The sequence below is a fragment of the Silurus meridionalis genome, chromosome 12 (assembly GCF_014805685.1).
Source record: "Silurus meridionalis isolate SWU-2019-XX chromosome 12, ASM1480568v1, whole genome shotgun sequence".
Taxonomy (NCBI): Eukaryota; Metazoa; Chordata; class Actinopteri; order Siluriformes; family Siluridae; genus Silurus; species Silurus meridionalis.
This window is the reverse complement of record NC_060895.1, coordinates 11,700,575-11,724,479: the sequence shown is the minus strand read 5'-3', so window position 1 is coordinate 11,724,479 and position 23,905 is coordinate 11,700,575. Positions and strand designations below refer to the sequence as shown.

The 23,905-nt window shown below is 37.2% G+C and overlaps 2 protein-coding genes across 6 annotated transcripts in view; one reads left to right on the top strand and one right to left on the bottom strand.

Annotated features, from left to right (window-relative positions):
• The window catches only part of aifm4 (apoptosis inducing factor mitochondria associated 4), a 13,730-nt gene extending 5,953 nt beyond the window's left edge, over window positions 1-7,777 (bottom strand). Inside the window, exons 1-2 of one of the 5 annotated variants that reach the window (XM_046863093.1) lie at window positions 7,657-7,777; window positions 67-186 (exon numbers count right to left, since the gene is read on the bottom strand). The gene's annotated coding sequence lies outside the window, so the exon portion shown is untranslated. Of the gene's footprint in view, window positions 1-66; window positions 187-249; window positions 344-460; window positions 594-7,190; window positions 7,324-7,656 lie in introns of those variants that run through there. The other 4 variants (XM_046863091.1, XM_046863090.1, XM_046863094.1 and 1 more) reach the window with 4 other exon arrangements.
• On the top strand, window positions 7,108-23,905 carry tlcd2 (TLC domain containing 2). Its single transcript, XM_046863095.1, has 4 exons — window positions 7,108-7,597; window positions 7,740-7,822; window positions 11,389-11,471; window positions 21,961-23,905. The coding sequence occupies exons 1-4, from the start codon at window positions 7,419-7,421 to the stop codon at window positions 22,315-22,317; spliced, it is 702 nt and encodes a 233-aa protein (XP_046719051.1). The 5' UTR covers window positions 7,108-7,418; the 3' UTR covers window positions 22,318-23,905.

Below are 23,905 nucleotides of genomic sequence, written 5' to 3'. Positions count from 1 at the left end.
GGATGGATGGCTGAATGAAGAATAAAAAGTATTCTGAGCAGCCATGTTGCTTTGCTCTTCCTTTACTTAATTAGCTTGGTGATTTCTTCCTCCACAGGAACTAGTTTTCTTGACGTTTGTTGACTTCACCTCACAAATACAGTGACCATCCAACAGATCTGTGCGTCCTTCTGATCTTCAGATTTTCTAACAATGTAAAGACAAACGCAAAATGATCTGAACAGGTTGGTGTAAAAACATAAACCTTACCTTAAACAATCTAATGACAGCAAATCCTTATTCTGCTAGACTATCTAAAGAGTAAGCTTGTACAGTTTGAGAGATCTTAGGAAATAGTGCGCACAGTCACATGCTAGATGTAGTTCCTCCCATATATGTGTTAACTGAGAAACTGAGAAGTATCAGCTCACATTTCAGTTAACAAAACAAAGCAACAGCATGAAAGAGAATAATGACTCACTCAAGCTTGCTTCTATTATGCTGCTGTTGAGAAAGCTGCTTTGCACCACTGAATGGCTCAAATACACCACCCTAATGTATTTACTTCAGGATATAATAACATGGTCTAACCTCTCTATCCAGTCGTTAAGCACGAATGCTCTCAGTATCAGAGGCAAAACCCAGCAGGGGTGCTCTAACAGGTAGCTTTGTTTGGTGTTATAAAAAGTGCTGACACATGGTGACGTACAGCGGAGGAAGGTGTATCTTAGCCTGTCAACCTCCCCTCAGTGTACCATTAACAAAGCCTCATACAGGATCAGAACGTGTGAACTGTTAGTGCAAAAGACTTCATTCATCTTCAGCAATCTCCTTATCCTGGTTATAGTCAGTGAATCTGAAGCACAGGCACACAACTGAAAGAAATATGATACAAAAATATGATACAAAACATATGTTACACTACCTGTATTCAGGTAAAGATGACACCTGTTCACCTTTGACTTAAAGGAAACCTCTGATTAGATATTAAACGTTTTTATTATAATAATTATACATAGCTTATGTATTCATGCTAATTTGTTTGTTTTGTTGTGCATTCTGTTATTCTGTTAAAATACTGTCTTCTGTGATGAAGTCATATTTGGGGGACATGATAGCGCTAGATAGTGACAATGAAGTTCAGGTGGTGTGTGTGTGTGTGTGTGTGTGTGTGTGTGTGTGTGTGTGTGTGTGTGTGTGTGTGTGTGTGTGTGTATGTATGTATGTATATATGTATGTATGTGGGGTGGCTCCTATTTTAGCAAATTGTCTTCCAAAGAACGCTCTTGCCAATATTAAGAAGATACTGAAATAGATATCATGGTTGGATTGGGAAGCTTTAACAGGAAACAGAGCAAACACATCACACATGACACTGTTACCAAACTGACATGAAAGCAGGGAGAAAACCAAAGAATGGAAATTGTGTACATGATTATTTGTAAATAAAGTTACATTTTGACATAACTGTTCATTTCTCTATGCATTGAAACTTTTGGAACCCCCTCTAATATAGTGACAATGTCATATTAATCATCTGAGCAGTGAGACATGGTTCGGGTTAGTTAGTGATGTGAATCACATTCTGGAAAACACTGGATATGAGGTGGTCATCTTATCACTCACCCTGTGCAGTCCATGCTGACAAACTTTAACCCCACTTAAAGACATGATCAGCATACTTCATACAGAGCTCTTCAAAATAGTAAGAGTGAAATATTAAAGGGGAAAACCAATAGTCCCTTTAGACTAAATTCTTACTGAATTCAGGCGAAATAAATCAAACATGACAGCAGATGGGCTTAAATGTTTGTTGAGTTTAAGTAAGAAACACTATAATCTGTTCATTAATATTCAGCTGTGATTAAAATTTATAAAGAAAGGCAAAGCTACAATAAAAAAAATCTCTGTGAAGTAGGATTCATATTTACACTGACTGAAGTAAATGCTCATAGGAACAAGCGAGTTTCTATGGGGTTGTTTTTCCTGCACCTGGCTGTCTGTGTCACATGTGGTCATATGTTGCCATTGGCCTATTAATCAGCCTGTCAGAGCATGCTTTTCTGATGACTCAATTTAAGATGTGTTTAATAAAAATGATGTGAATAATTTTTTAATATGACTAACCCTATCCTATAGGATTGTGTAAAAGCATTTTTTTCCAATATAGAAAACAGTCACAATCACAGATGTACACTATATGGACATGAGTTTGTGGACAACTGAAAATAATTGAACATCCTTTTTCACATTTAGTCCCAGTTCGGTGTTAAAATAACCTCCAATTTATGTGCAGTCAGCATTTCAATTCACCTCAAAGGTGTTCAATTTGTGTTGTATCCAAAGCTGCATTAAGATTTATTTTACCTTCTCTGGTAAAATAATTATTTTGCAATTTGCTTGCTGCCACTTGGAGGCAAAATAGGATGCCTAAATCCCTTATTCTCAAACCAGCTTCCAGGGTCCCCATTAACTTGCCTATAGTCCTCAATAAGCACAGCATCAGCAGTCTTCTCTCTTTATCTTGGCAATAAAGTCTGAAGGTGACACACTGTGCACCTTTAGGCTCGATCATTGTGCATGGGTAGGCAGTTTTAATGACTGTGAGCACAGGTTCAACAGCCAAGGGCTAAAGTTTCTTCGATCAACCAATTTAACAATTTGCCTGAGGCAGATTCATATAAGGTGCACATCAGACTTTCTCACTGCCCTCTGTCTGTGTTGCACAAATATGCTGTAACTGTAACTGTCCTTATTTAATTGTTTGGTTACACTTCTTTTAAATGCACTACCAAGTTGGTAATCCAAAGTTTCTTATTAGTTTAAGTTGAACAGTACTTATGTCTCTTCTGTTTTTGTTTTATGTTAGGAAAATACTTATGAAATCCACAGACTCCTTGTAATAAACTAACAAGCATTTACAGTACTGTAAAATTTCATGAGTTCAAACCTTCTGATCTTATGATTTACAATATGTGACGCATTCAATAATATTCTTTCTTCTTCTAGTTTATATTCGTTTTGTCAAAACTTCCAGCATAAAAAGCACAGAGCAAATAAAAATAGTAACAAAATATAGTTTGTTTATCTGCTCAACCACCAGCACAAATTATGGAATACTTCCTTCTAGGACAAAATCATAATATTACAAAGAAGGTGGCAGTTGAGAAATATGTAGAATTTTAGAAAACATACTGTTGGAAAAAAACACAAAAAAACAATTATGACACATGAAACAGCAAAAGGGCTGTCAGCCAATCAGGGTGCGCTGTGGCATCATATTATTGTTCATCAAATCAATAATTTACTATAAGCTTCATGTGGTGCCTAGGTACACCCTTGCTTGTGATAAAATCACCCTAGTAAATGGCCTTAAATGGCTTATTGCGCTTTTTAAATAGTGGCAAAAATATTTGATTAAAAATGTTTTTGTAAAATCATTTCTTGTGAATAATATAAAAATGCTTTCAACACACAGTGAGGGTTGATGACAGTATTCATTTGTTTCTAAGGTAATAATAGGTAAAGGTAGCAGGTAGGTAGGTAGTTCTAGGTACAGATTAATGACTTTAATGATTAGTATTATGAATTTATTCAATTCACAGTAACCACAATGTTCTTTTTAATGTTACAAAACAGCTTACATAAAATACTCAACAATACCACTAGGTGTCGTTAAAACAACTAAGCTGGCTTAAAACAGCTCTTTGCGGTTTTTCATGGATCTTTGGATGCGATTGGCTTCAGAAGCTCATTTATAACATTTCTGTTCGCCAGTTAGGGATAAGTCAGGATTAATGATGGATTTATATTTTTTAAATTGTTTCTTTTTAATTTTCTTTTTAATGTAAGAATATCAAGAGTTGCTGTATATATGTGGACACTGGCCCATCACACATAACATTACATTCCAGATTGAATCCCTCTTTTGCTGTTATACACTTTTTTGAAGGCTTTCCACTAGATTTTTTAGTGTGGCTGTAAGTGTGTGAGGAGATGGTCAACTGATGTACAGTAAGTGATTCTCAAAGGTATTTTGGTAGGGCCAGGCCATTCTTCCATTCCATTCTTGACAAACCATGTCTTCATAGAAATTGTTCCACAGGAACAGGTTTGGGTTAGGCCACTTATTTCCATTAAATGGAATGCCCTTAATGCTACAGCATACATATACATTCTAGTCTATTGTGTGTTTCTAACTTTGGAAAGATAGATTTAAACTTGGGAGGATATTTGACATTTGTCATATACATATGACAGATTCTCTTTAATAAAAAGCAATTTTAGTGGGTAAAAAAACCCTTCTTCTCACAAGGGAAAATGCCCTAAAGTTGAGGTTAGACTTGGGTGTAGGCAAGGCATTAATTGAATGCATTAATAATTATGTGAATTATATATTCTTACACAAATATTAGTGTTTGTGTGTGCATGTGTGTGTGGGTGTGCGTGTGTGTGTGCGTGCGTGTGTGTGCGTGTGTGTTAAGACCTTTTGAAAATCGTTGTCTAAATTACTTTTACTATTACTAATACTATTATAAAGATTGTTAGAAGAAAGTGTTGTACACGTAAAGGACACATCAGACCACATTCAAACAAAATAGTGTCCAACTTCTCATACAGCTCCTCATGTGCATTTGCTTTTGCCACTTCCCTCTTCACCTGCTGCCGCATCTCCTTGTACTCCTGCCTACTTTTCTCATCTCTTTGCCAATCCCAATTCTGTTTCACCAACCTCTTTCTCTTTATGATTTCCTGCACTTCATCATTCCACCACCATGTCTCTTTGTCTTCCTTTCTATTTCCAGATGTCACACCAAGTATCTTTCTAGCTGTCTCTCTTATCACTTCTGCAGTAGTTGCCAAATCATCCAGCACCTCTTCACCACCACCAAACCCCTGTCTGACCTCTTGCCTCATCTTATTCTTTTTTCAGTCCTCACTCTCCCCCTCTTATTCTTTACCTCCAAAACCATCCTACAGACAAACCATCCGATGCTGTCTAGCTACACTGTCCCCTGCCAACAACTTACAGTCTCCAATCTCTTTTAGGTTGCATCTCCTACATAGAACATTTTCCACCTGTGTGCACTTCCTTTTATATGTCACACTATGATCCTCCTTCTTAAAATAAGTATTTACCACTACCATTTCCATCCTTTTAGCAAAATCTACCAAAATCTGCCCTTCCACATTCCTCTCCTTTAAGCCATACTTACTTATCACCTCCTCATCACCTCTGTTCCCTTCACCTACATGCCAATTGAAAACTGCCCCAATCACCAATCTTTCATTCCTAGGTACACCTTCTACCACTTCATCTAACTCACTCCAGAGTTTTTCCTTCTCCTCCATCTCACAACCCACTTGTGGAGCATAAGCACTGATGACGTTTATCATCACCCTATCAGAAACTCTCTTCACCTCCACTACACTTTTACTGTACTCTTCCTTCAGGATCACCCCTACACCATTTCTCTTTCCATCCACACCATGATAGAACAGTTTAAACACCTCCAATGTTCCTGGCCTTACTCTCTTTCCACTTAGACTCCTGAACACACAACATATCGAACTTTCTCCTCTCCATCGTATCAGCTACCTCTCTCCCTTTACCAGTCATAGTACCAACATTTAAAGTATCAACTATAACCTCCACCCTCCTACACTGCTCCTTTTCCTGCTGTCTCTGTAGATGTCTTCCTCCTCTCCTTCCCCTCCTTCGGCCAACAGTAGCCCAATTCACCGGTACCTTGTTGGCTAACGATACATGTTGCAGTCGTTGGTAACCCGGGCCTCGACCGATCCGGTATGAAATTCTGATTCCTGATTCACGTATTTGATTTGGAACATGTTTTATGCTGGATGCCCATCCTAACGCAACCCTCCACATTTTTCGGCTTGGGACCAGCACTAAGAGTGCACTGGCTTGTGCATCCATAATGGCTGGTTTTGTAATACCAAACTATAAAAAAAAAAATTAATTTCCATGTTTTTTTTCCGTGAATGCACAGAAAATAGAAGCAATAAGCAATGAGAAAGCGCAAAGGTTTACTTATACCTTCACAATAATAATCATTAGTGTTCTGTTCAATTATGGCGGAAATAATTTCATGTAATTTAAAACTGATGAAGAGCTGAGTAAAAGTCTGAATGTGTCACATCATAAAGCTTGGGTTTTAGTGTCAATGTCAGGTGTCCTACAGACGGCAAGGCACTCATGTAATCGCAGGTCCAGAGCACTCATGTAGTCATGCAACTGCAATACTGTGAAAGATCAGTAAATTAAATAAAAAAGATGATGATCATAATGATGATGATAAGGACCTACTTTAAATAAAGTGTGTTTAACGATTATGCACCTATGTTTAAATTAATAATTTGATACGATGCACTGTGCGTTTTGTAAATACTATTTTTTTTTTACATTGTATTTATATTTACCTGCTGTAATTACATCTCAAATGACACTGCTAACCCTAACCCCATAAACCTTCCTCCTATTATTATGAAACCTGTGCCAGCTTTACCTGCATTACACCTCAGTGGAAAACAAGTGTATTGCAATACATGAACACAATTGTGTGTGTATGTATATATATATATATATATATATATATATATATATATATATATATATATATAATAATTATTATTATTAATATTATTATTATTTTAATATTAGATAGTGTGTAAATAGACTATTTATATTCTCACGTTTTTTGCTGGAAAGCCACTGTTTTGCCATATTCACACACCCTCTAATATTGAGGAAGACGACATTCCTTTTCGCCATTTTTAAAATCATATTAAGGTTCCGGTTTTCATTTTGGCGCGTTCCACATGGTTGCATAAACAGTAAACTTCGTGTGTAATAAAATAAATTCGTCATTTGTTTTGGTTTAGTTCCCCTTTTGATTTTTCTTTTACGTGCATCTACAAAGAAACGGAGAAATGACTTAGGTTTTTTGTAGTTTGTTTCAGTGTTTAAAAAAACAATAATAAAAACAACAGTTATTTTTAATTGTTCAAATTCTCTTTCTACATTGGAAACTGAATGAGCAGAAGGTCCACAGACGGACCTGCCCATCCCTGTCGTCAGTGGTGTGTGTGCTGGGCGGAGATTCTCCTGTTTGCTTACTGGGGAGGGAAAAAAGTTACACAAGCACTTCGGCGTTTTGTAACACGAGTGGACTAAGGTTACATATACTTACTGTTTCCCTACACAGAATACAGCGACCAAAACTCTACAAGAGCATCCAGACAGCGGGGTTTACACCTACAGGAACAACCGGCGCTTTAAAACACACTGCGACAGGATAAATTAGCTTTGCTGTATTTTGGAAATTAGGAAAGGGGTGTGTATTGTTCCTGACGTCGGGAAGCGTGAAAAGGCAGGGTTAGAACCAGCAGAAAGACACTCACAGAGCTGAGACGACAATATGGAGTTACATTCAGTCCTGCTGACAACCGGCGCGTCTGTGGGCTTTTTCAGTCTGGTGAATCGTGGATTTGAGCAGCTCTACATACCAGAGACGGCTCAGAGGAATATATGGAAATGGAGAAACATCTCTACATCTTTCGTTCACAGCCTCATCACTGGAATATGGTCTGTGCTTTGGTGAGTGTTCAGCATTCCCATAGACACACACACACACACACACACACACAGGTACTCACCTGTTGCTTTCACCTATCTTAGTTTACTAATTCATACGCAAACCCCATTAAACTCAGGTGACTCTCTACTCTTTCTTCCTCAGTTTTTTCATGCATCCCCAGATGGCTGAAGATTTAATAGAAACACATTCTGTCCTCTCACATGCTCTGGTGTGTGTATCAATTGGTAAGTGCAACAATTGTAAAGCTGTATCACATGGTCTACTCACTGCATAACACTCCTTAGTTAGAATATTTGGATACTAAGTCTCTATAAAGGATGCTTTGTTTGTCAAGTAATGAGCATCTCTACCATGTGAAGCATCCCAAGAATCTTTCTGAACTTCCATCTATACGCAGTCCATCATAGAACTATCTGTAGACAATGTGGGGGTCTTTAAAGCTATGACGCTAGTCTAAGAGAGCAGGGGGACCTGCTCGCAAAAATAGAGCTGGAGTTGGTAATTAATATCATTCCACAGACTTCCCTCTAAGTGACAATGCGGTCATGCTGTGATTGAGGCTATATGCAAGTGGCATACAAACCAGCAATACTCAGGACATACAGCCTAAGCTTCGCTTTCCAAATGTACTGGACAAACTCATTTTCATTCATAGTACACAAGCAGCATAAACGCTGTTGTAAAAAAAAAAAACCTAAATGACAAAAACCTTGCAAGCTGCAAATGAAATGTTCCCTTTCAGAAATTCAGTGTAATGAGTACTAACTGATTGAGTTTGTTTTCGGGGTTTAGTGTTTTTATTGCGACTACAACTGACAGTTCACATGCTTTTCAGATGCACATGGAGCCTCGAATCTTGAATAACGTTAGATTATTAGTACAATATACAAACCCGATTCCAAAAAAGTTGGGACACTGTACAAATTGTGAATAAAAACAGAATGCAATGATGTGGAAGTTTCAAATTCAATATTTTAATCAGAATACAACATAGATGACAAAATGTATCATTTTAAGGGAAAAATAAGTTGATTTTTAATTTTATTGCATCAACACATCTTAAAAAAGTTCGGACAAGGCCATGTTTACCACTGTGTGGCATCCCCTCTTCTTTTTTTAACAGTCTGCAAATGTCTGGGGACTGAGGGGACAAGTTGCTCAAGTTTAGGAATAGGAATGTTGTCCCATTCTTGTCTAATACAGGCTTCTAGTTGCTCAACTGTCTTAGGTCTTCTTTGTCGCATCTTCCTCTTTATGATGTGCCAAATGTTTTCTATGAATGAAAGATCTGGACTGCAGGCTGGCCATTTCTTCAGTACCCGGATCCTTCTTCTACGCAGCCATGATGTTGTAATTGATGCAGTATGTGCTCTGGCATTGTCATGTTGGAAAATGCAAGGTCATCCCTGAAAGAGGCGACGTCTGGATGGGAGCATATGTTGTTCTAGAACTTGGATATACCTTTTCACCCCATACCATCAGAGATGCAGGCTTCTGAACTGAGCGCTGATAACAACTTGGGTTGTCCTTGTACTCTTTATTCAGGATGACATGGCGTCCCAGTTTTCCAAAAAGAACTTCAAATTTTAATTAATCTGATCACAGAACAGTTTTCCACTTTGCCACAGTCCATTTTAAATAAACCGTGGCCCAGAGAAAACGCCTGCGCTTCTGGATCATGTTTAGATATGGCTTAATTTTTTACCTTTAGAGTTTTTAGTCGACAACGACGAATGGCACAGTGGACTGTGTTCACCGACAATGTTTTCTGGAAGTATTCCTGAGCCTATGTTGTGATTTCCATTACAGTAGCATCCTGTATGTGATGCAGTGCCGTCTAAGGGCCCGAAGATCTCTCTGAACCTTTGGATGATATTATGCACTGTGGATGATGAGAACTATAATCTCTTTGCAATTTTTCTCTTAGAAACTGCTTTCTGATATTGCTCCACTAATTTTCACCGCAGCATTGGGGGAATTGGTGATCCTCTGCCCATCTTGATTCTGAGAGACACTGCCACACTGAGAGGCTCTTTTTAGACCGAATCGTGTTTCCAATTGACCTAATATGTTGCAAATTGGTCCTCCAGCTGTTTCTTATATGTACATTTAACTTTTCCGGCCTCTTATTGTTACCTGTCCCAACTTTTTTGGAATGTGTAGCTCTCATAAAATCCAAAATGAGCCAATATTTGGCATGACATTTCAAAATGTCTTACTTTCAACATTTGATATGTTATCTATGATAAGTTAATGATTTGTAAATTATTGCATTCCTTTTTTATTCACAATTTGTACAGTGTCCCAATTTTTTGGAATCGGGTTGTACTCTTTAGGAATATTTCTGGTAAAAATATTATATAATACCATTTTTATGGGGAAAAACTGTTCAAGAAAAGATAAGGAACAATATGTCGGTTGTTTGGCATATTGTATTGTATATACAGTAATTGAATATTTTAAAACCTTTTCTTTTTTAGTTTGGCTGGTAGTGTAGATGTAGATTTTACACAAGCGATAGTAAACCTTTGCATGGACAAGCATCTTCTAGATGCTTTTTGTTTGTTATTTTGTCAATAAGGCTGTTCCTGTAGGTGCACACACTTTTTCAGCATGCGAGCTGCTTATAAAATAACCATGTCAAAATGTTCTACTACGATAAAAATGCATAAATAAATATCAATTTATTTCATTTTCATGCAATCCACCCACACTACCTTTGCGATCAACCGGTAGATCGCGATTGACGTATTGGGCACCCCTGCTGTAGAGCTTACAGCTGTAAAATCATAACCCATTCTAGCCAGTAGGCAGATATTGTTTTTCCATTTGGCAAGCACAAACTCTCAAATTCCAGAGATATTTTAAAACCCTATATGCATCCCACTCTTGATGTTGGCAGAGTTTAGCTATGGCTGGAGAATCAATGAGTGGCTTTGTGGATTTATGATCCGTCCCAGGCACGAGCATCCAAGCCTTTAGTCACATGACTCAACATGAATGGACGTCTAGTTCAAATGAACATTTTATTGTATGTTTGTCCACTAATAGCATAGACTAAGAGCATCAGGACCACTAATTATTTTGTGTGCAACAGGTTAATATGCTGGATTGTGGAATGAGTCTATTTTATAATACTCAATATCTTACTCTTCCCAGAAACATTCTTGAGTTACAAAACTCTTCACATTCAATTCCTTTCACATACCCAACAGATCATTGACCCAGAGTGTTATATCTTTAGTGTACAAAGTCTGCACATAACAAACAATAAATGTCCTGTGTCACAGAAGATGTAGAGATAAGAATAGTAATATAATTTACCTACATTATGTTGTGGTTAATTATCAAATCTTTGGTTAACATTTAATGTATAAAAAAAAAAAATGGTGCGCATCGGTATAGAAAAATAATCAGTGACATGGTGATATGATTTGTTAATGATGTGATTCAGGGAATCTTCAGGAAAGCATTTGGACTGAAGCCACAGCACTTCACCATCAGATAATGGCCATTATACTTAAATGTTTATTTGATGCGCTATATACTTCATTGGGCTCTTTTCTTTCGTTGTACTCTGCTTGTTCTTTTCGTTCTCTGCCACTCTAACGGGCTGTCACCATGGATACGTTCATGGTGGGAGATGTATTATAAATAGCGCTCTGTCACTGACATCTTGGTTACCGTCGTCATGGGAGCTATGCCCTTAATAAGTATTCGAAATGCCACAGGCTCTTTTGTTCATTAGCAGATTTTATTGATACATTAAGTATGTATGTTTTCCTTTTAGGATACTTCTTATATGACTTCTTTGACATGGTTTTCAATCAGAAGATCAACCAATCATGGGAACTCCTTTTCCATCACATGGTGGTGAGTATAGATAAGGAAATACCTTTAAAGATGAAAGGCAAGCAATGAGCTAACTGGTAAAGCAAAGTGGTGAAAAGGTTTTTGTAAAAATGCTGATAATCCTGATATTCCTGCCTGCTTGTCTTGTTTCCTCAAACTGTTCATCCTGTCTCACAACCTGTTGCACAGGAGATTTGCAAACCCAGGCAGGCCCCCATTTATTTTCTGCTGTCTGTGGTTTAGAAACACTCATGAATAAGGATGATCATAAAGAACATATACATTTATTGTGTATGCACAAGAATTCTCACAGCTGCTTTGATCAAATTAGTTAAATCAGTTTGTTCTAAGTAACAACTGTACTTATAAGACTATTAATGAATTTTTTAAGACTGTTCCGTTTTTTTCACTACCTAGAGAAAAAATCTGTACCGCTCTTAAATCACATTTTGATTCTCCAGCAAAAAGAAGGTCGCCAGCTCTGAATCTTGGTTTTGTTGTCGTCCTTTTTTTTTTGTTGTTGTTGTTGTTCATTCATTGAAATGACCATACAAAAGAAATGCCACCAGATTCTTAAAGGCACCGTAAACTCTCATTCACCACCACGTGAATGTTACTTCTTTGCCTTATCCAACTCCTATGCAAAGTTTAGTAAACAGTTCTGGCTGTTGTAAAGAGTGTTGTTGTAGTCATACATAACATTGAGAAGGAATTCCATTACTATTACATGAATAAATTCCAATACAATTGGATCATACTTGTGTATTCATACAGTCATTTGGACCACATCAGTACAGTTCATGTGAAAGGCTTTTATTGCAGCCATATTCTAATAGTACGAGCCTGAGTGTTGATATGGATCTGCCATTTAACTCTTGACCTTCCTGTTTCTAGAGGGAAACCGAAAAGGCCATGATATGTGGAAAAGAAATATAGAGAGAGAGAAAGGATTTTGATCAAATTTTTATAAACATACTCAGTACTTGGTTCAGTTCCAGGGAACGTAAGTATTCCTTGGGAATAAGAGTGGCTAAGTGTTCAATTAGGCTTATTCTGGACAGCCATAACAATGTTAAATTGAAGTTTAAATAATGGAAAATAAGGAATAGTTTATTGTTCTTGTAAATGTGTTTAGCCTCGTAGGCAGTATACCAACTGGCAAATGTGTTTGGAAATATTGTGGTGGAATGGAAATAGTTTTGCCCTAAAGTGCAAGCAGTGAAAAGTAAACAAGTGCATGAAAAACAGTTTCAAGGGTTGCACCATTGCGCATTTCAGTTTACTCAGGTGGTCTGAGAATAAATTGATCTCATCCCTCTGTTATTTAGCGGAATTAAGTTGTGTATCACAAGGCAGAATAAATCAATTATGCGGTTGTCCTCGTAAATCCCCCCCTTCAGCCAATAGAAAAAGGCCAAATAGTTTTTATGTTTAAACTGAAGCTGCTAAGTACTTCTTTTTTTCATTCATTCATCTTCCGCAACTGCATTATCTGTGCAGTGTCACTGTGGATATGGAGCCTGTCCAGGGAACACATGAAGTGGGGACACACCCTGGATTTGACATAAACCTAGCATTCGTTTGTATCTAGGGGCAATTTATCACATACATTCTCTAAAGGCGGTAGAAGGAAACCAGAGGAAATTCATGTTGACATGGGGGGGAGGACATGTGAAACTTCGCAGAGACAGAAATTCAAGCTCAGGATTTAACTGGTGGACAAATAGCTGTAATGCAGCACTGTTAAAACTGCATTAAAAGTAGAAGATTCTTTTCTTGTTAAAAGATATTTTAAAAACTTTGGAATAAACATTTTCATTCTAAACTCCATTCTGAACTCCAACTGTAACTAAAGGATGCAGTTCTAAATACATTCCTGTTTTTAGGAAAATGTTATCAAGATAATGTGCCACATAATAATTAATTAGGATTTACAAAGTATTACACTGTGCTAACGTCAGTAAGCATTTTATTTATCAGGCCAGTCGTGTATTAACTTTCCTAAAGATCTAGAGTACAACATATAGGGCAAGGGTCACACATCTTAGACTGTTGGAAAGTGGGATTGGAAACAATGGTGAATGGAACTTGGCAGAAGAGGAAGGAAGAAGTGTATGCATGCGAGTGAACATTCTGACCTCTTATTTGCGAACTTTTCGTTCTGAAAGAATCAGTGACATCTGCTCTCCACATGCTCTAGAAATTGCATCTGGATCCTAGGAAGGAGACCCTAAGTAAAAGTCATTGTACCCTCCCCCCAACTGCACTATTACAATCTCTCACACACTCTTATAGACCCTCCCTTAGATCTGGAGAATCTTTCTTTATGTTCCTCCCCTGCATACTCTCCAGCATGCTCACTAATCCTCTCAGAACAACACTTGGTCTTGGCCAGACTGTCATAAGTACTTTAGCAAATTGTGTTACTTACAGAATATATGTATGGGGTCAACAGTGCAAAGTAATGGAGATTGTGATAGAGAAGTAAAGAAAAGAGTGCAGGCAGGGTGGAGTGGGTGGAGAAGAGTGGCAGGAGTGAAGAGCAAGAGTGAAAGGGAAAGTCTATAGGACTGTGGTGAGACCTGCGATGTTGTATGGATTAGAGACAGTGGCATTGAGTAAAAGACGGCATTGAGTAAAAAGGTGGAGCTGGAGGTAGCAGAGCTGAAGATGTTGAGGTTTTTGTTGGAGTGACGAGGATGGACAGGATTAGAAATCAGTTTATTAGAGGGTCAGCACATGTAGGGTGTTTTGGAGACAAGGTGAGGAGGGTGCGATTGAGATGGTTTGGACATGTGCAGAGGAGAGACATGGGGTATATAGGTAGGAGAATGCTGAGGATGGAGCCACCAGGAAGGAGGAAAAGAGGAAGACCAAGGAGGAGGTTTATAGATGTGGTGAGGGAAGACATACAGGCAGTTGGTTTGAAAGAGGCAGATGTGGAGGACCGGGAGGTATGAAGACAAATGATCCGCTGTGGCGACCGCTAATGGGAGAAATCGAAAGAAGAAGAAGATTGTAGATACAATTAATGCATTTGACAGTTGTGACAAAAATGTCCTTATGCAAATGACTAGCTGGAACTTATTACGGTTCATAGCAGTTCCTATATTTGCACTGGCTTTTAATTAGTATCGAATACAATACAACTAGTTTTTCTGGAGACCATCTGTAACTCTAGTAGAACCTGAACCTACTACTCCACATCTTTCACTGTTCCATAAAACATCAGTGGCCGAAGGGCCCTTGTAATTGTCTGTCTTTTTGTTTAGCGAGAAGATTGACTGTGTCTCTTCTGTGTTGCTAAGCAACAGTCTGTCTAATAAATAATCTGTTTAGTGACATAGCTTTTGAAATACCCACCTCAGGCCTGTGAGTTTTATTCACCATCCACATAATGCTTAGTATGGATTATATAAATGACATTTATAAAAACAGAAGTAAATTATAGTTTAATGATGATTAGAAGTTGCATACCAAATAGACACCAGTGTGTAATTAGAGATTTGAAAAATAGAGTTAGCAGACAACATAAGACTGACCGTGCCATATATATTGGGGCATCAACTGTGATGAATGAACTTTCATTTAACTGTGATAACATTTTAAATAAATGTGAAAGACAAAATGTAAATGTTTTAAGATTTTAGCCCTGTGGAATATCATGTCAGGTCCTGTTTCCTACTGACAGCATGAGATCAGCTAAGACTTATCAACAGTCACCTGGACACAAGCTGTATATTTTAGTGCTTAGCTTCTGGTTTCCTTGGCAACCCTGATTGTGTGTTTGTGTGATTTGTTTCTCACATCTTGGTTCCCAAAATGTTCCCACAAGGATCAGAGATTTGGAAAATCTTTGGTTTTTGAAATTATCAAAATAAAGATGTTATCTTAAAAAAACAAAACAAAAAAAAATGGAAGAATTGTACACTGAAAGTCTTACATTTACATTTATGCCATTTAGCAGATGCCTTTATCCAGAGCAATTTACAACTGAGCAGTTGAGGATTAAGGGCATTGCTCAAGGGCCCTACAGGAACAGCTTGGTGGTGCTGGGATTTAAACCTATGACTTTCCGATCCAGAGTCGAGTGCCTTTGTCCTCACTGTATTCATACACAAAGCTTAATTTTTACAATATTGGACAAAGGCCAGGAAGAGGCTTTACAGTTGTAATCATACCTGTTATCCTGTTACCTTCCCACAAGATCATTACCGCTCCCTTTTTTTTTAAGGCTAAGGACTGAAAAAACCTAAAGTACACACTCACGCAATACTTTTGGTCCTATTTTTTCATACCCCGTGCTTCGGTGCCTGATATTGTAAACAATTCACATGGTGGTGTTGTATTTTCAGTGAGTTGGCATTTAAGTGTTGTGCAAAAGAAAGGCTTGATTATGGTGTTATATGAGATTGTCCCAAACGATGTCACATGTTCACTTTTTCAGGTTTAAAGCCATTTCTATTTTGGATGAAGGTTTGTTTTAAGGCGTGCCCACTGCAGAATGATTAACTAGATGATGCTGTGTTTATTGTGATTGAGTGGTGAGGTATGAGGAACTTCTTTTGTCAGAACAGTGTATAGCAGCTCTTTAAACCATCCACCCATGAGCCAAATACCACTGTCATGCATCAGAAACTCAGAAGACATTTAAGAATTTGTAGCATGTACTAAAGATCTAATTTCAGGTTTGTTCAGTCACACCTTGATGTGCCAATTTTAGCTCATGTTTATTTCTCATCCAGTGTTTGCTATCTCTTGTACCATCTGGTGCTTGGATCTTACATGCTAGTGATTTGGCAGTATCCATGTAGCAAAAAATTCATGGAACAAATCTAAAAAATTATTTTAACCTCAAATAAGTCTTCCCACCTGTCCTCTCAGCTGTCGACCCTTTAACGGCCACCCTGAGACGAGCAGGTTCATTCTGTTGTGCATCTGACACTACAATGAGACTGAGGCATGAGGTATTTTTGCTGGAAAGGCCTTAGACCAATTAGAAAAAGCGGCATTTTGTTTAAAATAGGGCTGTCAAAATAACGCATGTTAATAACGCGTTAACGCAAATACATTTTAACAGCACAGATTTTATTCACGAGCGATTAAAACGCATTTCTGTAAATAAATATGAAACGAACCCTCTGTGGGAAAACATAGCAAAAGTTCCATTTGGTGTCCTGATGATTTATGTCATTTAAAACACCATCATTACTTTGAAACATTTAAAGAATATTTATTTTTCATGCTGTATGTTGAGTTTGATTTTACTAATAATTAGGGCTGGGACGATTCACTAATCTGGCGATTCAATACTATCCCGATACTTTTGTGCCGATTCAATACATATCGCGATTCTGTCGCTATTGCGATTCATTGTTTAAATTGTGATTTTTGTTTGCTTAATAAAGATTGGACAATAGCAAATACTTGATCATACCCTTAAAAAGACTGTATATGAGTTATATTAACAAAAATAATGCATCACATCTTTCTGAATTTTTATTTCAGGAGCATACACATACATAGTGCATAAAGAACCTTGAAGCATAAAACTTTTCAAGTACCAAAAACCTGAATATAATATTTAAATGTGCAACAAATAACTAAAAACAATACTCTCTGAAATAAAATAAAAGTGCCGTTAAACTGTTCCAATGTCCAACTCAGTCAAGGTGCTACTATCCTTCTCTCTCTTCCTCACCTCAGGTGAGAGCTATTATGGCATCTCGTTAAAACGTCTGTTATAAGTTTGTGCACAGGGAGCTCCAGTAACTTTTGTTTTTCCTGCAAAACATGAAGTCCTGCAGCACTTCTATGGAAATATCCAGTGAAACGTCGTACTCATCCGAGTAACTTCGCGGTGAGGCCAGATTATGAGTGTGCGCGTAGCACTTAATATGGAGAAAGCCGGTTAATTGGGCAGCGATAACCATATTAGACACATTATCTGTGACTAAAGCAGGGTCTTTATCCGTTAAACAATTCTCAAAGAGGTTTGCTCCACTGACTTTGCAATAGTTTTGCTTTCTCGCACCAGCTTAAAACGGATATGACGTCATCTAATACGGACAACGACAAAATACGTTTCGCCCTCTGTTGGAATAAAAGCGGTAACATCTTCCCACCACCTCTCTGGAAAAGTAAAATAATTAAATATATATCGATTCTGAGGTAGACAAATCGATCTCAAAATCGTTTTAAAAAGAATCGCGATAGTTTGGTGAATCGATTTTTTCTCCCACCCCTACTAATAATAAACATACATGTGCATAAAGCATTCATATTTGTCCCTGCCCATGTTGATTAGAGTTTTAAAAAACTTAAGTATTAATCTAAGGTACATTTAGAACAGATAAAAATGTGCGCTTAAGTTGCGATTAATCACGAGTTAACTGATGTCGATTATGTGATTAATCGCGATTAAAAATTTTAATCGATTGACAGCCCTAGTTTAAAATATTTTCACATTTTTGAGAGGGTTCTCTGATAGCCTTGTTGTGTTTCAAGCCCTGTAGACTTGGTGTGTCTTTCACACTAAAACTGGTTGTAGTGATGGGCATTAACTAAACAGGGAGTAACTTCTAAAAACAAATCTGATAGAGACACGTTTTCAACTAATCTGCTCTCTCTCTCTCTCTCTCTCTCTCTCTCTCTCTCTCTCTCTTTCTCTTTTTCTCTCTTTTTCTCGCTCTCTGTTGAAGATTACTCATAAAAAGAAAAACACACCACCACTCCTGTATCTCCCCAGGCATACTAATAAAGTGGAGAAGTAACAGAAACATTTCAGGATGTCACCACAGTATTGAATTTATGAAATATATAAGTCACAAAATAGAGTAATCATGAGAGGGATACTGAAGGGAGGTCATAATTCAGTAGTAAAATTTCAGTGGACTTTGGCTCAGAAGGTCATGAGTTCAAATCATAGCACCACCAAGTTGCCGATGCCAAACCCTTGAGCAAAGTCCCTTAGCCTTAGCTGTTAAAATGAGATAGAATTTTAAGTAATGGTTAAACAGGGTGTCTGCCAAATGCCATAAATGTAAGTTGCACTGTAGTTAAACAATAGATTTAGGTGCCAAAAGGTGATCAAACTTTACACAATATGACACACAGAGAGAGAGAGAGAGAGAGAGAGAGAGAGAGAGAGAGAGAGAGAAATAATAAAGCTAGAATGGAAAATTCTTGCTAGTGATGTAAATGTAATTCTATGAGCCCTAGATAGCCCTCATGGGTAATGGAGTCTTATATAAGGTGCATGCTGATGTGCATTTAAAGAGGAAACACGTCTTGTAGAGTGACCTGTCATGGTAGGAACCAGGTATCCAGCCAACTAAACCATCAGACTATTGCGATGAGATCCACTATAATGGGCTTGGTCTTATTTAAAAAGGGGAGGAATTTTGTTAAGTGTAAATTGTACTATAGGGTGCACACTGGGCAAGAATATCCAGCAGGTTCACTTTAATGGAACGCTTGAATGGATCAGGTGATTTGTTGTGTATTGGGTGATACAAACCTGGGTAGAAAATCCATGGACTTGCATTCATGAGTGATTTAAGAAATGTTAGGTTGCAGTCCCTAGTCCTCGCTTTGGTCTAAGTGAACAAACCCACAGACCTGGCTTGGATGGCAAGTCTGCTTGGTAGAGGAAGTCACCAGGGTGTATTGTTTATATGAGTGTACTGTAGTAGTGGATTCCAGCCATTTTGTTGGCCATCCAAAGACCACAAGTAGGTGGTTTCTACTCAATGTGAGCAAAATCGACAGTTATAGAAGTTTTGTTTGTAGCTCCAGGTATTTATTTAGCTTTATTATTACTTTCTCAGTAGTTCCGAAGCATTTGCAAATGGGTAACAATGCAGAACACAAACGCACCAAGAATCTCATGACTATGATTTACTATTTTTCCCCACTGACATGCTCTTTTTTTTTTACCTGACATCTTTAATCTCTCACACACTCAAACTTTACCCCAACTGGCTCCAGGCTTTTTCCACATTGTAGTCCCATCTTTTTTTTTTTTTTGGATAAACGTAAAGTGTACTGTTGTACTGAAGATTACATATGATATGTTCATGTTAGAAAATGTTTGCTCTTATTTAAACCACAGCACATTTGTGGTCTCTGATTTTTTTTATCCACTTAAGGAACGCCTTACAGACCTCAGTTTACACAAGGTCTGTTGCAGCCTCTTAGTTTTTCACAGTGTATTGTGCTGTCCAGTTGTAAGAGAAGAGAGAATATCCGTTATTTGTCACATATAGTGAAGTCTTTCTTTTCATAACATATAACCTATGTTACTTATCCAAGGTGACGATGGCGGCTTTTTTTATCTTTAAAAATTATTTTATAAAGCTTATAAGAGCTTTTTGGTAGAACATTGCCTTATTGGTGAAGCCCTGGTTCAGGAAGGGTTATGTACAGAGTGTAGTAGGTGTTGTGCAGAGTCTCTAAGCCATGACTGATTGTTTAAAAGTTTGCTTTTCCTATTAATGCACATAAAGTCAACAGATCTTGTTTTTTTAATCTGATACACAGGCAGTGTGCTGGGAAAAATAATTTGCACTCTAAATTACTTTCTTGATTTTCTTTAACCATTACAATTTCCAGTACTCATTTTTTCCTCCAATTTTGGAAAGGAAATTTTGAACTTATGATCGACTTATAATTGTTATAAGGCCAATATGTTTGTAAACAGTGCATTTGGTGCATGTGTTTGCACTGCATCCTTTAATGTTTATAGTGTGCTAATTTGACAAGCAAGCTGTTGTCGAAACTTAAAACAAAACTATACATCACATGCTTAGTTGAAAACACACAGATGCCACTGGCTTTCAGTTAGGAATGTCGCAGTTTGTGCTGCGTTAGCAGCCACTGTTTTGCCTGTCACTGTGAATGTTGTTGCAGTTGTTATTTTGTTGAACTCCAGCCACAGGTGTGATGTGTGTTAGTTTGGACAGAGCCCTGTGAGGCGGTTCCAGTTTCTTAGAGCAGTAACAGTCTCTTATCAAAACATTTGTTACTGTGTTATAAGCTTAGACATGTCTACTGGTTGCTTGTTTGAATAATGGCTTGTTATATAGGCATGTTTATGTGTCCTTCCATGTGGCTAGAAATAACAATGTCTAAAGTTGACAAAAACCAGCTAAGGTGTGTATTTAATGGGATTTATTACATTCTTTTTTTATTCACAATTACACTTGCATGAACTGGTATAAACTCCCACTTTCGTAAAAAAAAAAAAAAAAGGACCCAGAACACCACCTAGTGGAGGGCTTTTGTATAGGAATATTTTTCACTCCTATATATGAAGTTAAAAATGATTATTATTGCTATTTATGTTGTGGCATATTTTAAGTATATTTATTTTTGTTGTAGATGTTATTGTTGTTGTTATTATTATTATTATTATGAGAAAAAAAGAACGCAGTTTTGTTTTTAAAACTTTTTTTTTAAGAATATATGATTAATTTCCTTAAAAGCCATTCTGTGTTACAAGTGAATATTTGTTTCTTATAAAGTTAATTGACACATTTTTATAAAAATTCACAATGACCTTTAATACATTAGTGATTAAATCCACTATGACATTTAATATGTAATAGTGAAGGTGTGTTAAGTGCTGCTTGATGATACACCGACAGTGACAGACATAAATCCTTATCTGGATTAGTGACATTTATTGTGTGCACAGTTGGACATCTCTCTGCTAATGACAGGTCAATTGTGCTTTTGTTCTCATAACCTCAGTTAATGATCACCATGATGAGATAAGCCTTTATGCAAAGGGATGATTCATTCCAGCTTTTATATAAAGTAAAAACTGCTGGAGAATAAATCAACCATAATCAAACAGGGCAAGATGATGAAAAGCTTAGCCACTTGTTTAGATATGATATTAAACTGAACAATATGTCAGATTTTGAAATGGAAATGGATCTATAAGCCTGATCTGCTTGATCTGATTCTGATCTCTTTTAATAATTATTTTCATTATTACTATTATACAAATATGTCATAAACTGGGAGGGTGACATTTCACAATACAGGGTTAAATACATATTACATTGTCCGTTTTGAAATTGTATATTAATGAGACATGCTATTGGATAGATAGAAAGCATCCCAATAACACTCTTTTTTTCACCTAAACACTCACGTACTGTAGACACAACCATTCCCCTCTACAGAACTTGATGACATCATTTCCTCGTCATATACACCCTCATTTACCAACCAGTCAGTGCAGTTTATTTACAGTCTTTTTATTATTACCCACACAATCATTAATGCTGTGGTTTTACTAGGTTGTTTTGAGACACTAAATAATGCAATGGAAGCTTGTAATATGCCTTATGACGTATAGTAACTAGAGCAAAATAATATGATTAATTAAGAGATTTATTTAGACTAACAGTATTCAGACAAAACAGCATTTTGGTACAGTTTACAAATGAAATAATGTGCAGCTCTGACTATAACAGTGTTTAACCATGTGTTTTTATAGGTGATCAGCTGCTTTGGGCTTTCTGTCCTGACGTGTCGCTACGTGGGCTTTGCGGTGGTGGCCCTGCTCGTGGAGATCAACTCCATCTTCTTGCACCTTAGGCAGATGTTACGGATGGCCGGTTTTGCCAGGAGTACAGTATACCGTGTAAACAGCATGATTAACCTGGGCACGTACGTGGTGTTCCGCATCAACACGCTGGCATGGATGACGCGCTGGTTGGTGCTGAACCGCGATCACGTCCCCCTTTTCAGCTACACATTAGGCAGTGTGGGTCTGGCCATCATGACCCTCATGAACATTGTTCTGTTTTACCGCTTGCTCCGTACTGACTTCCTCAAGTCCAGTCGTAAATAAAGAGATCAATAACACAAGAACATGCCACAGGAGCAGGAAAGCACTCTTATCTATGTCTGGACTAAGTTAATTTAACACACAGGGCCTCATACCTTGCAGATGCTAGCATCTGATGATGGGTTATTCTATACTTTCTGAAGAATTGCATATTTATGTTTTAAGACAGGATAATTACACTGAAAGCATGTCACAATGACACTAATGCATACATGCACTAACAATTCATGTACGATTACACACATATGCCTTGTAGTGACCTCATGAAAGTTTGTTTAGTCTTTTTAACACCTACCTCTGCTATCTCATAATCATGTAGCAGTTACACAGGCATTTTTCTCTTAGCTCTACCAGCGTGTTCAGGAACTCAGTGGTTCTAGCAGAGAGAAATGGTTTCGCCTGGTTACCTACATAAAGCTGATCAGGGCAAAGAAATTAGCTGAATAATGTTGTTGGCAAAAAAAAAAAAGGTCTGGCTTGACTGTTTAACCATGATTGTAGTACTGCTCTAAAAATGTCATCAGTCTCTCTTGATGCAGGATCAACACCGTAATGCTGGACTACTAGTCTCATGATGTCTGATTAATTTCAAAGTTTGGCAGACTGTTGACCATCACTTTGATTTCATGGTAGCTGTACCTGAAAGTGCTCAGTGTATTTTAAAGACTGTTCAAATTGTACCAATATTGCAAAATATGTGACAACCTTTAAATGATGTGTTGGATGTTTTGTATAAGCATTTTTTTTTAATGCATTTTTCTAATTTATTTTTCCTCAAATAGCTTTCACATGTCATAATAAAATGGATTAGTTGCTGAAGAATTGTCAGAAAAAGTGGATAGTTAAAATGGTGTGAATTTGACAGCCATCCAGTTTGTTTTACATTGTGTTGTTTGAAGGTAGAGCTTTCTGTGCAGACTTTCTGAGGGTTACGGAAGGAGGAAGTCAAACTTTATAACTACGTAAAGCATCAGAAACCATGTAGCGTATCGGCATGTGCCACACTTTAAAGTGAAGGCTTTTAATTAGCATTATCACACCGAAAGTACACTTAAATGGCACTAAATTCTATGTGGCTGGAGATTTACCTCCTGGCAAAATTCAGATCCAAATGCAAAACAGTCAAAAATGTGTTCAGCTAATTCACTGGGGTAGATGAAATTATTTAAAATAAAAAAACTAAAGTAAAAAAGTAATAATAATGACTGTAAAATTGTTATTATAATGAATCTATAATTATTATTGTCTATTAATTAACTCAGATTAAAGGATGCTTAAGATGGCACATAATATTTTGTTGTGTTTTTACGACAAAACTAAGATTCCAATCTTCAGATTGTGCCCTTGTGATCAGCATATCACCATTCAGCACTACTGCATGTGCTCCAGAGCGAAAAGCAAAGGCTGAATGTGGCGCTGTCATTGTGTGCACAGGTTTTGAATGTGTTTAATCTGTACATAACAAATAATTATATTTTTGTTTGTATAATTAAATGTTTTGTAACTAATGCAATGCAATTAATGTCATTTGTATTTTGTTGTTACATGATAAAGCATTAACCCTTGAACTTAATAAAAAAAATTCTATCTA